Source organism: Zonotrichia albicollis, chromosome 29 (assembly GCF_047830755.1).
Source record: "Zonotrichia albicollis isolate bZonAlb1 chromosome 29, bZonAlb1.hap1, whole genome shotgun sequence".
Lineage (NCBI taxonomy): Eukaryota > Metazoa > Chordata > Aves > Passeriformes > Passerellidae > Zonotrichia > Zonotrichia albicollis.
Genome location: NC_133847.1, coordinates 3,929,055 through 3,941,250, shown reverse-complemented (window position 1 = coordinate 3,941,250; position 12,196 = coordinate 3,929,055). Strand labels below are relative to the sequence as shown.

General features: G+C 48.5%; 1 protein-coding gene across 1 annotated transcript; it reads right to left on the bottom strand.

The window, feature by feature from the left end:
- Positions 1 to 1,333: 1,333 nt before the first annotated feature.
- Positions 1,334 to 9,865, bottom strand: SLC35E1 (solute carrier family 35 member E1). Its single transcript, XM_074529054.1, has 6 exons — positions 9,419 to 9,865; positions 8,606 to 8,676; positions 8,186 to 8,323; positions 7,253 to 7,378; positions 6,543 to 6,788; positions 1,334 to 5,084 (listed from the first exon to the last, which is right to left on the bottom strand). Exons 1-6 carry the CDS (start codon positions 9,816 to 9,818, stop codon positions 4,854 to 4,856), a joined length of 1,212 nt encoding a protein of 403 aa, XP_074385155.1. The 5' UTR covers positions 9,819 to 9,865; the 3' UTR covers positions 1,334 to 4,853.
- Positions 9,866 to 12,196: the final 2,331 nt, after the last annotated feature.

Sequence of the window (12,196 nt, the reverse complement as noted above, 5' to 3'; positions counted from 1 at the left end):
CACAGTGACACCGGGTATTTACTGCTGTGCCCAGCATGGTGACATCAGGAGCTTGCTGCTCTCCCCAGCACAGTGACATCAGGGATTTTCTGCTTTCCCCAGAACTGTGATACCAGGGACTCAATGGTGCCCCCAGCACAGTGACACCAGGGATTCACTGCTGTCCCCAGCACAGTGACACCAGGAATTTTCTGCTGTGCCCAGTGCAGTGACATCAGGGATTCACTGGTGTCCCTCAGCACAGTGACACTGGGGGCTCACTGGTGTCCAGAGCACAGTGACATCGGGGATTTGCTTGTGTCCCCAGCACAGTGACACTGGGGACATCACTGCTCTCCCCAGCACAGTGACATCAGGAATTTTCTGCTTTCCCCAGAACTGATACCAGGGACTCAATGGTGCCCCCAGCACAGTGACACCAGGGATTCACTGGTGTCCCCATCCCAGTGACACTGGGGGCTCACTGCTGTCCCCAGCACAGTGACATCAGGAATTTTCTGCTGTGCCCAGTCCAGTGGCATCAGAGATTCACTGCTGTCCCCATCCCAGTGACACTGGGGGCTCACTGGTGTCACCAGCACAGTGACATCAGGAATTTTCTGCTGTCCCCATCCCAGTGACATTGGGGATTTGCTGGTGTCCCCAGCCCAGTAACACCAGGGACTCACCAGTGTCCCCAGCCCAGTGACATCCGGAATTTTCTGCTGTCCTCAGCACAGTGACACTGGGGCCATCACTGCTGTCCCCAGCACAGTGACATCAGGGATTCACTGGTGTCCTCATCCCAGTGACACTGGGGGCTCACTGGTGTCACCAGCACAGTGACATTGGGGATTCACTGCTGTCCCCAGCACAGTGACACCAGGGACTCACCAGTGTCCCCATCCCAGTGACATTGGGGATTTACCACAGAGGGATCCACCAAAAGCTGTGTGAGCTCCTGGTGAGGGCAGGGAGGAGCTGCAGTCCCAGTGTGACCGTTCTGTCCCGGTGTCACAGCTCCTTTTTGTTCCAAAGGAATCCCAGCAGGATCCACAGGGACATCCAGAACATCACAGAACAACTAAACAGGAAAACAACACCAAAAAGTTCATTTGCTGAAGGAGGGCAGGACTCCACATAGGGGTTTTTTGGGAAACTCACCCATATTCCCATCAATTTATAGGAGATTAATATAAAATAACAACAAAAAAAGCTGGGTACCCCTTGGGTATCTGCACCACCTGTCACTTCAGGGTTAACAAATTCCTGTCACTGCCCTGCACATCACCACAAAGAGATTTCAGAATTATTTTTAACAGCTCACAGCATGACCCAGAAATTTAAGCCTTGGAAAAACAAAATTTTCCCTTTATTTATATTGCACCTGTTTCACAAAGAGCCACATGGCAGAAACTCCTTCTGCTGCAAAATGCTGCATCAGAAAAAAAATGGGTTTGAACAGATTAGAAAGGAAAACTGAGCTTTGGAAATCATCATGAGTTGACCCCAAAATACCAACACTGTTTTTACAAATCACTGTGCACTTACAAAGCCTAAGTCTTGCCTCCATTTTATTTAGCATTCAGTTATTTAAGAACCACGAGCATTTTACCAGATTATAAAGATCCTCTTACCAAAATTGAACCTGCAGGGGGAATATTTTTAAAGAGCACCAAATACTCTTTGGAACTGCCACCAGAACACCCACATGGAGTGGGGAGAATTTGGTTTTCTTATTTCCACAACTACCCAGGGCTGCTTGGGGAAGAAGTCTTTCCATGTTGTGATGAATTTCTGTGTAAAAAATGCATAGTAAAAATCAAAATATCTCAAGAAGTCCAGTTCTAACCCTGGTTCCAGCATTTGTGAGTGGGAACATCCACCCAGCTCCTCAGCAGTGCCCATTATGACACTCCCAGAGCTTCCTGCAAGGAATGAACCCAAAGCCTTTGATTTAATAACAGGGTCATTGTACACATTGTGCAGACTTTGCCCTCTTTATTCCAGCTTTTCTGTCCTTCCCCCAGCCCTGTGTACAGAGCCAAACACACCCCTCATTTACAAACCAGCTTCAAACAAACATCCCACTTGGCCAAACAAAAAACCTCGCACAGCTCCAAGATTCAAATATTTATTTCAGCAATGCCAGCAAGTTCCTTTCCCTCGATGTGGGCAATATTGCTTAAGGACTGGGATTTGGGATCCAGCAAATCCCCCCTGTGGAACCTGGCAGGTTCAATGTTCCCCTGCACCACACCCTGTTGCCCACAGACCTGGAGCAGATTCATTCCTGAGCCCTAAAAAAGATCCTTTATCCTCCTGGGAAATCCTCATTTTGGGCCAGACTGGAATTTGGGACAGTTCTGAACAGGAAACTTTCAGCTGCTGGCAAGACTACAGAAAAAACTGAGCTTAAATCTTCTCTGGGAAGTGTGCAGGGCAAGCTCACTGTGAAAACACTGGCCAGAAAAGGTTTGGTTATGTTCTTTATAAGGAAAAAAATCTGAATATATTTAATAAAACATCTGGTCTGGTTTGTATTTATTCCCTGTGGCAGCTGAGGTTGTAGGAACCTGGCACAGCAGAGGATGGGGAGATGAACCCAGAGGATCCCTGCACATCCCCACTGCCACTTTTTCTGGTATTTTACCCCCTAAAAAGAAGATTAAAGAAGAATCATCTCCTTTGTCTAAAAGGGAAACTGAGGCACAAAGACACAATTCAGGGTTTGCAGGATTCACCAGGTCCCAGCCTTTGAGAGCAGCTGGAAAATTTCAGCCCCTCCTGAAATCTCAGCCTCAAATCAGCCTCTGCAGGGTCAGCACCAAATCCAAATCCAGAGTTCTCCAAATCCAAATCCAGAGTCCACCAAATCCAAATCCAGAGTTCACCAAATCCAATCAGCACCAAATCCTTGTTACTTGTAAATAAAAGCATTGAAATGTTGGCAAATGAGCCCTCGAAATCCACATTTGGCATTTTCCCCATATTCAAAAGAAGTAATTGTACACTCATTAATACTGGAACAGGCAGAAGAAATTTCACCTGAAGGAAAGATTTCCTCATGACTTTGTTCAGGTTTATTTAGATTTTCTGCCAAAATCCCAAATTCTCAGCTGGCATGAACACTGAACTCCAGTCAAGGCAAGAAGTTCTGCTCACACCCAGCAGCAGCAGCATTTTTATCCCATTTTTACATTTCAGAAGGGCAATTTCCTCTTTTGGACTCTGGTGGAATAACAAAAACCTCACTCCTCTCACATGCTGTTCGTGTAACTACCACCCCAGCAGCCAAAAGAATAAGATCAGCTTGATTTTGCACTTAAAAATAAATCCTTTATTATCCAGAAAGGAGCCAAATCATCATCTCACATCATGGAAATGGTCATTTGAGAGCAATAAATAAGAGGAGTGTTCTGGGACACACCCTGGGTTTTGTCCCTGGTACCTCTCTGGTTAAAAGCATAAAAGTTATGCTACCAAAGTCTCACTGTACAACAGTCTGGCAAGGAAAGAAGGCCCCTAAAATCTTTTACTAAAGCAAGGACAGAAAATTCTGATTCAGTGAAACCCAAGTTCCAAGTTGGGTCTCACTTCATTCCAAGGAATTTCATTCAAAGGAAGGAAAGCCAAGGTTCATCCCTTCCATGCACAAATCTGTACCTGACACACACAATCACCTTGTCTAGAATTGATTCTGAATCAGTTTTCAGCCATAAATTATCTATTTACTGCTGATTCAAACAGTTTTTCAGTTTTTCTTTCATTTCCTATTCGAGCCAGGGGAGTTGCAGGAACAGCACAGGGTACAAAATTTAATTTCTTTCAGCAGGAAATGGAAGTCAGCCTAAACCCACACAGCTACTCCAACAGCAGGGATTAAGAAATTTAAAAAACCCAAATTAGGGGCTAAAAAGATTTAAGAAACAATGAATAATGATGATTGTTCAAATCAATGCATTGAAAAGATATAACTCATATAAGAGAGCATAAAAGTGAGAACAAAACATCTTTCACCTTTCAATTTCTAAAGCAACAAAACAGTTTTGAAAGAACAGGTGTGAAGCAAGTAAAAAAATAAAATCAAGTTATTCCAAACACTTTTTATTGAAGGAGTTTCCTGCATGGCCAGGGGATAGCAATGTCTGGACTACACGATTCAGAAAACAACGATGATTTTAGGTTGGGCTTGGCTGTTCTCTGCCACCAGCAGTGATTTGGAGAACTGTGTTTGTCCTGAAGCAGTTCTGGGAGAAATCAATCAATCCTTCCACTGCCTGCTCCTGCAGAAACACCTCTGCTTTCCCACCCAGGGCTGGAGGCAGAGGCACAGGAATTGTGAAAATCCACAAGGAGCTGCTCAGATGCTGGAGATGAACTCACCCTTACCTGCCTGCAGCTGATCCTCCCCGGGCAAATCCTGATCAGCACAAACACCCCTTGTTTTCTTCATTAAAAGAATCACTGAACCGTTATTAGAGAACAAGTTAAAGGTGACATTACCAGCATGGAAAGGAGATACTGGCCAGAATTCAGCTGCCAAGAGAACAAGGAGCTGGCAGAGTCTGAAAGGAGCAGAGGCAGATGTTGCACTGAGCAGTGTCACTCCCACCTCAGCAGCACCTGCTCGGTGGGGCTGGTTCCAGTGTCAGCTCTGCTTTAAAGCTGTTCCAGGTCTGCTTTAAAGCTGTTCCAGGTCTGGCTGTCCCAGGTTTAAAGCTCAGCCCAGCAGCTCCTGCACCGCTCCCCTGCCCTGCCCTGCAAAGCTGCACACCCCAATGGCTCCGTGACATTCATGGATGTACTGGAAGTGTTCTGATAATGCTGGGGACACTTTGATGTCACAGTCTGTACCTGTGTGCCAGGAGGTGCTAAATGTCAAACCTGTTGAGGTTGTAGGCTGTGGGGTAGCTCTGCCTGCTGAACTGGAAGTGCTCTGTGAGGGCGTTGCTGCGCAGGAAGTCCCCGTGCTGGCCAAAGGCTGCGAGTCCATTCGGGGATTTCTCAGCAGCGTTTCGGTGCCTCTCCAAGCTCACCAGGTCTCCAGTGGTCACTGGGAGAAGCTGCTGCTTCTTTGCCTCTTGGTTTGCATCGTATTTTGTCTGGGGAAGGAAGGAAAGTTTGTCACAGAATCATTTAGGCTGGGCAGGGCTCTGTGTACAAATCACAATGGGATCTGCTGGGGACACTTCCCAAGCTGTTTTATTTTCCAGCATCAGCCTCACTACAGGGTTATGGCAATGGGAAGATGCCAGCAGCTCACATATTCAGAAAGAACTTAATGTTACAACTCACTTAAAAGTGATTTTTTGACCAATCACACAAAGCAAAACTTTATTGACAGTATTTATATCTGTATAGTGTATATTCTATAGTGTATATTCTATAGTGCATATTCTATAGTATACACTATAGAATAGAATAGTATATATTGACAGTATTTATATGTATAGTATATATTCTATAGTACAAATTTTTATAGTATATATTCTATATTGACAGCAATTCTATTCAGTCACTATAATAACACCTACCTTTGGTTAAAACAATTCTTGCTTATTTCAAATACATCTGCTTGTAAGCCTTCAAACTCAATGCACAGAGCTCCATTATTAAGCTTAAAACTTCCTAATATCTCACTAATATACTAATATTACTTAGTAATAATCAGTATTAATTTATTAATATTTACTTTAATAATCTGTATTAATTAATATTACCTTAATAATTAATTAATATTATCTTAATAATTAATTAATATTACTTTATTAATCAGTAATATTACTCTAATAATATTACTTATAATTAGAACTTCATAATATCTCACTAGATAAACTTTTCTGTAGCTTAGGGAGTTATTCTAGCCAAGCATTAATACACAGACCATTGTTCTAGTTGTCCTTACCTTCTAATTCTCAGATCACTTTTCTGCTGTCAAATCTTATGGCTACTGCTTAGCTCTAATTGCAGTTCTGCTGTCTCTAAAACCTCCCTTTTGCAGTTTTCCCAAAACCCTCTGATTTTAAAGATTCCCACAGGACAATCTGAGATGACCAAGTGCAAGCTGTGCCCCATCCCTGTGGCACTGAGTGCCTTCCTTGGACACCTCCAGGGATGGACACTCCCAACCTCCCTGGGCAGCCCCTTCCAAAGCCTCACAACCCTTCAGTGCAGGCAGATTTTCTCAGATATCACCTAAGATACCACCCAGACACATTTCCATACCCAGAAAAAGCAGCCAGTCCTGCAGCCACATCACTTTTTTTGTTACAACCTTAAAATATCAGTGCCTTCTAATGAAAACCTCACTCCTCTCACATGCCAAACTTCTGCTCAAGAGATTCTGAGTTACTTTTCAAAAAGAGCTTGAGATCAAAATTTGATTGTGTGAGAGGCCCAGCAGCTGCTGTGACCCAAATCTCCACCTTGGGCCGTGCTCATCCCCCCTCTCCAATGGAACTTTGTGCCTTTTGTGTTGTCTATTTTCGCTCAACTCGTACCAACAATAATTCCAAGCTGCTGGGCTGCCCCAGCTGTGTTTCCTGGTGAACAAAGCCCACCTTGTTGTAGAGGAAGACCCCCAGGATGGCTGTCATCATGCCCAGCACGTTGGTGCTGGTGACGGGGTTGCGCAGCATGATCAGGGACACGGTGATCACCATGATCCTCTTGGTGGCATTGGCCACCGAGTAACTCAGGGGGCTGATCAGGTTCAGGATGCTGAAGGCAATCACATTCTGGGCAAAATTACAGAATCCACTGATTATAAGCAGCATCAAGGTCCAGGACCAATGGGACATGGAGCTCTGTGGAAAAGTAAACAGCAGGAGGGAAAAAAATTATCTTGGGTTTCAGGTAACAACACAAACACAGCCTGAGGCACTTTGAGCTGCCATTGGAGCAGGAATGTCTGCACTGAGCTCTGGAGAGGCCCCCAAGCTCTTTCCTTTATGCAATTCCCAACTCAGAGAAACCAGAGGAGCACATTGGGAGTGTTTGTTCTGCCTCCAGCTCCCAAATCCTGACATTTCTGCTGTCCATGAACTGCCCCTGCTAACCCTGACATGAATAATAACAATAATAATAACAATATTGTTCTCACAATAAACACTCTGTTAACTCCTGTGAAACAACTTGCAGGTGTTTCACAACACTTCCTTCCACACTGAAACGCTTCAGAGCACTTTTCTGGTTGGGTGCTGGAGTTGTTTGGGGTTTTGTTTCTATTTTCTTTCATAATAGCAAACAGTTCTCCAAATTCTGCACTTACCAAGTCATTCTCTACCAAGAAGGAAGAAAGATCCACCAGGACCCAGGTTGGGATCATGAAGAACACAGCGTGGCAGCCAAGGATGTTCAGCAAGCGAAGGTGATGAATTCTGGAATCCCTCAACACCTGGCAAGAGCCATTATTGAACAGCAGTCAGGAAACAAACTGCTCCAGGGGGCAGGTAAATTAGGAAAATAAGTAAATATCCTTATAGTATTTATTTCCCATTAGGGTGGCCAAAAGAAAATTGAAGTCTTATTGAAAAACAATGTTTTTTTGAGTGGTGGCTCTTAGTACTAACAAGAAATAAAAATTAATATTAATTGATATAATTTATATAATATATAATTATATTATATATTATTATAATATTATTATAATATTATTATAATATAACAATATAACAATATAATGTAATGTAATGTAATGTAATGTAATGTAATGTAATGTAATATAATATAATATAATATAATATAATATAATATAATATAATATAATATAATGTAATGTAATGTAATAACATATATTGATAGCTCTACAAACCAGAAACCATTTTGTACCTAAGCAGAGCCAAACCACACACTTTAATTTTGTTTCTGTGGTTGCAAGGAGTGCTCAGTGTTGACAGTGACTTGCTCAGCACAGAGGAATGATTTTGATATAACAAGATGCATTACATGAACTGTTTAATTTGAGCACTATTGAATTGCCACCAGAAAAAAAAATCCAAGTTGAAAAGTAAAGAAAGGGCTCAGGATAAACTCAGTGTAACAGCTTCAACAGGTAGGAAGAGCTGCAGGGAACACACAAAATAACAACCAACCCTCTGGGCTTGTCGGATTGCAAAGCCAACTAAAAAAAATCCATTTGTGTAATAGAAATGACAGCCTGTCCTGCTGAAGGGTGACACCAGGGCTGGGACCAGAGCTGTACCTTCTTTGAGAAGATGTTCTGAAGAGAAAAGCACAGCGTAGCAGCGAGGGCACTGATGAGTCCCCACATGTCAAAGGACAGCTCTGTGACCGTGGCCAGCAGGACCCCAGTGATGATGGGGATCAGGGACAGGTACACCTGCAGCACGGACAGAGGGGTAAATTCCATCTGCTAAGAGCTTTCCACCAGTTTATACATCCTGCTGATTTAGGGATCAACCATTTTTTTTTAAGGAAATTTAAGTGACTGCAGTAGACACAACTCCAGTGCATCACACAGCATCACCCTGGTCATTGTTCACTCACAATAAAGGGAAAAGGGATTTTAAAAATCTAATTCCAGTCACAAGATCCACCCCAAGCCAGCAGGGCACCCCCCAAGCAGCACCAAGAGAAGAAACCTCAGCAAACCTGTCCGCACCTTCGTCGTCTGCTTCTCCTTCATGATGATCCGGGACAGCAGAACCACCCAGATGGGCATGGTGGCTTTCACTGGGGACAGCAAGAAAACATCACTGGGGACTGGGACAGCTCCAGCAACCACGAAAACATCACTGGGGACTGGGACAGCTCCAGCAACCACCACCAGCACAGGGATGGAGCCCAGCCTAGGATGGGTGCTCCATCCCTGTCACTGTCCTGGACACTTGTACCAGCAGGACCTTGGTGCTCTGGGCACCCACAGGGCACACTCTGGGGCACTGCCCCTGGATCTGCTGCCAGCACCCACTGGGGACAGGGGCACAGCTCTGGGGACCTGCAGGACACACGTGAGCACTGGGACACTGCACTGGGTGCCAACAGCACACACTGGGCACGGGGACACTGCACTGGGTGCCAACAGCACACACTGGGCACGGGGACACTGCACTGGGCACCGGTACGAGCACAGGGTGGGTACTGGGACACCACACTGGGCACGGGGACACTGCACTGGATATTCACAACACAGAGAGAGTAGTGGGACACTGCAATGGATAGCTGTAGGAGCACAGAGAAGGTACCGGGACACTGCACTGGGCACCGGTACGAGCACACACTGGGTATTGGGACACTGCACTGGGCACCCACACTGGGTACCGGGACACTGCACCAGGTGCCCATACAGGCACACACCGGGTTTCAGGTCACCCCCCCGGGCACGAATCCACTCTGACCCCCAGGGCACCCCCCGGGCACCTCCGTACGAGCACAGCCGGCCCCGGGACACCCCCGGGACAGCCGCATCCCTCACCTGTGTGCGCGTAGGACACGGGCACCCTCCAGAGCGAGACGTGCGCGGACACGGAGGCGAAGTACTTGCCGAAAGCGAGCGGGAGGATGTAGCGGGGGTAGGCGCGGGGCGGCAGCTGCGCGGGCCCGGCGGGCGGGACGCGCCAGGCGCGGAGCAGCGGCGGCAGGAGCCCGCAGAGCCCCAGGATGTGGAACAGCGACACGGTGACGGGCCGCGGGAAGCCGCCCAGCAGCAGCTTGTTGACCACGTTCCCGCCGGCGCTCAGCCCGTACCAGGCGAGGCACAGCGCCGACACCCGCGCCCCCTCCCGCAGCGCCGGCCCGCGCCCGCCCCGCGCCGCCCCCGCCCCGGGCCCGCCACCGGCCCCGGCGCCGCCCGGAGCCGCCAGCGGCGCCGCCATCGCTCCGCAGCCGCCGCCGAACGTCAGCGCGGCCCCGGCGCGTCGCTTCCTGGGGCGGGGCGGCCGCGGGGCCACGGCGGGACCCGGGCGTCACTTCCTCCGTTCCTCCGGCCCTTGGCTGCCTCCGCCCCGCCCGGCCCGGGCCCGGCCCCGCGGGATCCCCGCGCTCCTGGTACCGGCTTCGGGGCGAGGGAGCCCCAGGGGTTGCCGTGAGCCGGGCCCAGCCCCGCACAGGGTGATGGAGCCCCAGGGTTACTGTGAGCCGGGCTCGGCCCCGCGGGATCCCCGCGCCCTCCGTGCCCGTCCCGGGGCGATGGAGCCCCAGGGGCTGCCGTGAGCCGGGCCCGGCCCCGCGGGGTCCGAAGGCGATGGAGCCCCAGGGATTGCCGTGAGCCGGGCTCTGCTCCCTACGGTCCCCGTGCCCTCGGTGCCGGCTCCGGGGCGATGGAGCCCCAGGGTTGCCGTGAGCCGGGCCTGGCCCCGCGGGATCCCCACGCCCTCGGTGCCGGCCCCTCACAGCCCCGGGAGCCCCAGGGTTGCCGTGACGCGGCCCCTCATGGCCCCGGGAGCCCCAGGAGCTGCCGTGAGCCGGGCCCGGCCCCTCACAGTCCCCGTGCCCTCGGTACCGGCCCCTCACGGCCCCGGGAGCCCCAGGGGTTGCCGTGAGCCGGGCCCGGCCCCTCACAGTCCCCGTGCCTTCGGTACCGGCCCCTCACGGCCCCGGGAGCCCCAGGGTTGCCGTGACCCGGGACAGCGCTCGGGGAGCGGAGCCGCCTCCAGGGAGGCAGAACCGGCCCTTGGAGCGCCGGGCAGGGACGGAGCGAAGGTCGCGGGCTCGCAGGCACCGACACCAGCGCTCCCGACCTTTAAAACTAAAGCGAGGAAGGCGTAGCGCCGGCCGGGGTAAAGGATGGGTGAGTACCTGGCAGGCAGGAGGGGGTGTTGGAGAGCCCGGTTCATCCATGCACCCTGTCAAGAGACACTGCTGCAGAATTAATTTGGCCATAAAAACACGCGTTTTAGGTGATGGTGACTCCCCAGAGATTTGCTGATGAGCCATTTCGTGTCATCCCGTCACAAGGAAGAAATGGCAGTGTTTTAACTTCAGGTTTTAAGATTAGAAGGAGAAATTTTGCAAGAGAGGTAGGAGAAGACAGTAGCAGAGAAACTGAGTCATGCACAAATGAGAGTACACAGCAGGTACGCACATGGTAAACTTCATTTGAACTTGTTTACAAAATTGACAAAAAAATATCACCTTGTAAACTTATTCACATTTGTTGGAGCTCACAGAACTGGTTATACTGGCATGCTGAAATAAAGATTGTCAAGCCTCATCTCACCCTGGAGGACACACAAGTGAGTTGACCCCTTACAGCAGCAACAAACTCAGCAAGGAACAAGATTTAAAGCTTGCATTGGGAGGGAATTTCTCCAGCAGTTTTTGTACCACCAGGGAAAGGGCTGGGTCTGATTCCTGATGCTTCCCCAAACAGAGGAGCACCAGCACAGGCAGTTTGGGTGGAATCTGAAAGCTGTGATGAGCTTTGGGTATCACCTCACCCAGTGCAGTCAAGGGCCATCAATTGCATCAGAAATGGAAGCAGTGGAGAAAAAGATGGAATTTATCAAGTAATACTTTGTCATTTCCTGAATTCAAAGGCCTCCAAAGAGCACGGACCCTGTTCCTAAATGGGACCATTCAGGGAAGGAGGGAGGAAGGGCAGGAGGAGATAAGATGCACAGTACTTTTTTTTTACATAAACAAAACTTAAGCATTTCCAAAATGACCAGCAGCTTAGCCCTCTGCCATCCAGTCTGAGCTGCAGGACAGGAGCTCTAAACCACACTGCTCAACCTCAGCAACTGCAGAAGGACAAAATGGAAGTAAACTGAAAATATACTTGGATGCATTTTTTTGGTAACCACTTCTGGTTTCACTCTCAGACCTCAGATTTCAGAAATGGAAGCACACAGACATTGTTATTTCTGAGATACCCACACATTTCAGTAACAGTCAGATCATAAATGATGAACAAGAATGACTTAAAAATAAAACCAGACTTCATCAGTTGTATTCCAGGGAATGAACCAACACCATGCAGGCCTGGCCAGGAGCACCTTCCTTTGAAAAATCAGGGAAGAGCTTCACTCTACCCTCAAAGGCTGACAGCTCCTGCCAGGGCTCACCTCCAGCACAGATGAGTTAACAGAGTTAACATCACTAAACCCAGGAATATTTTTGGTATAGTGTCCCCTCCCCAACCCCCTGAACAAAAACCCAACAGTGGGGACTGCATCAAACAGCACAGTCCCAAATATTAAAGCAATTACAGTTAATAGAAATAATCCTTCACTTTCTACACCCCAGGCTGCTT

Coding starts and splice junctions, on each gene's coding strand:
- SLC35E1 (XM_074529054.1), bottom strand. CDS start 9,818: ATGGCGGCGCCGCTGGCGGCTCCGGGCGGCGCCGGGGCCGGTGGCGGG. Junction 8,677..9,418: donor CGTGTCCTACGCGCACACAG/GTGAGGGATGCG, acceptor TGCTGTCCCCAG/TGAAAGCCACCATGCCCATC. Junction 6,789..7,252: donor TCTTGGTAGAGAATGACTTG/GTAAGTGCAGAA, acceptor ACTTTTCCACAG/AGCTCCATGTCCCATTGGTC.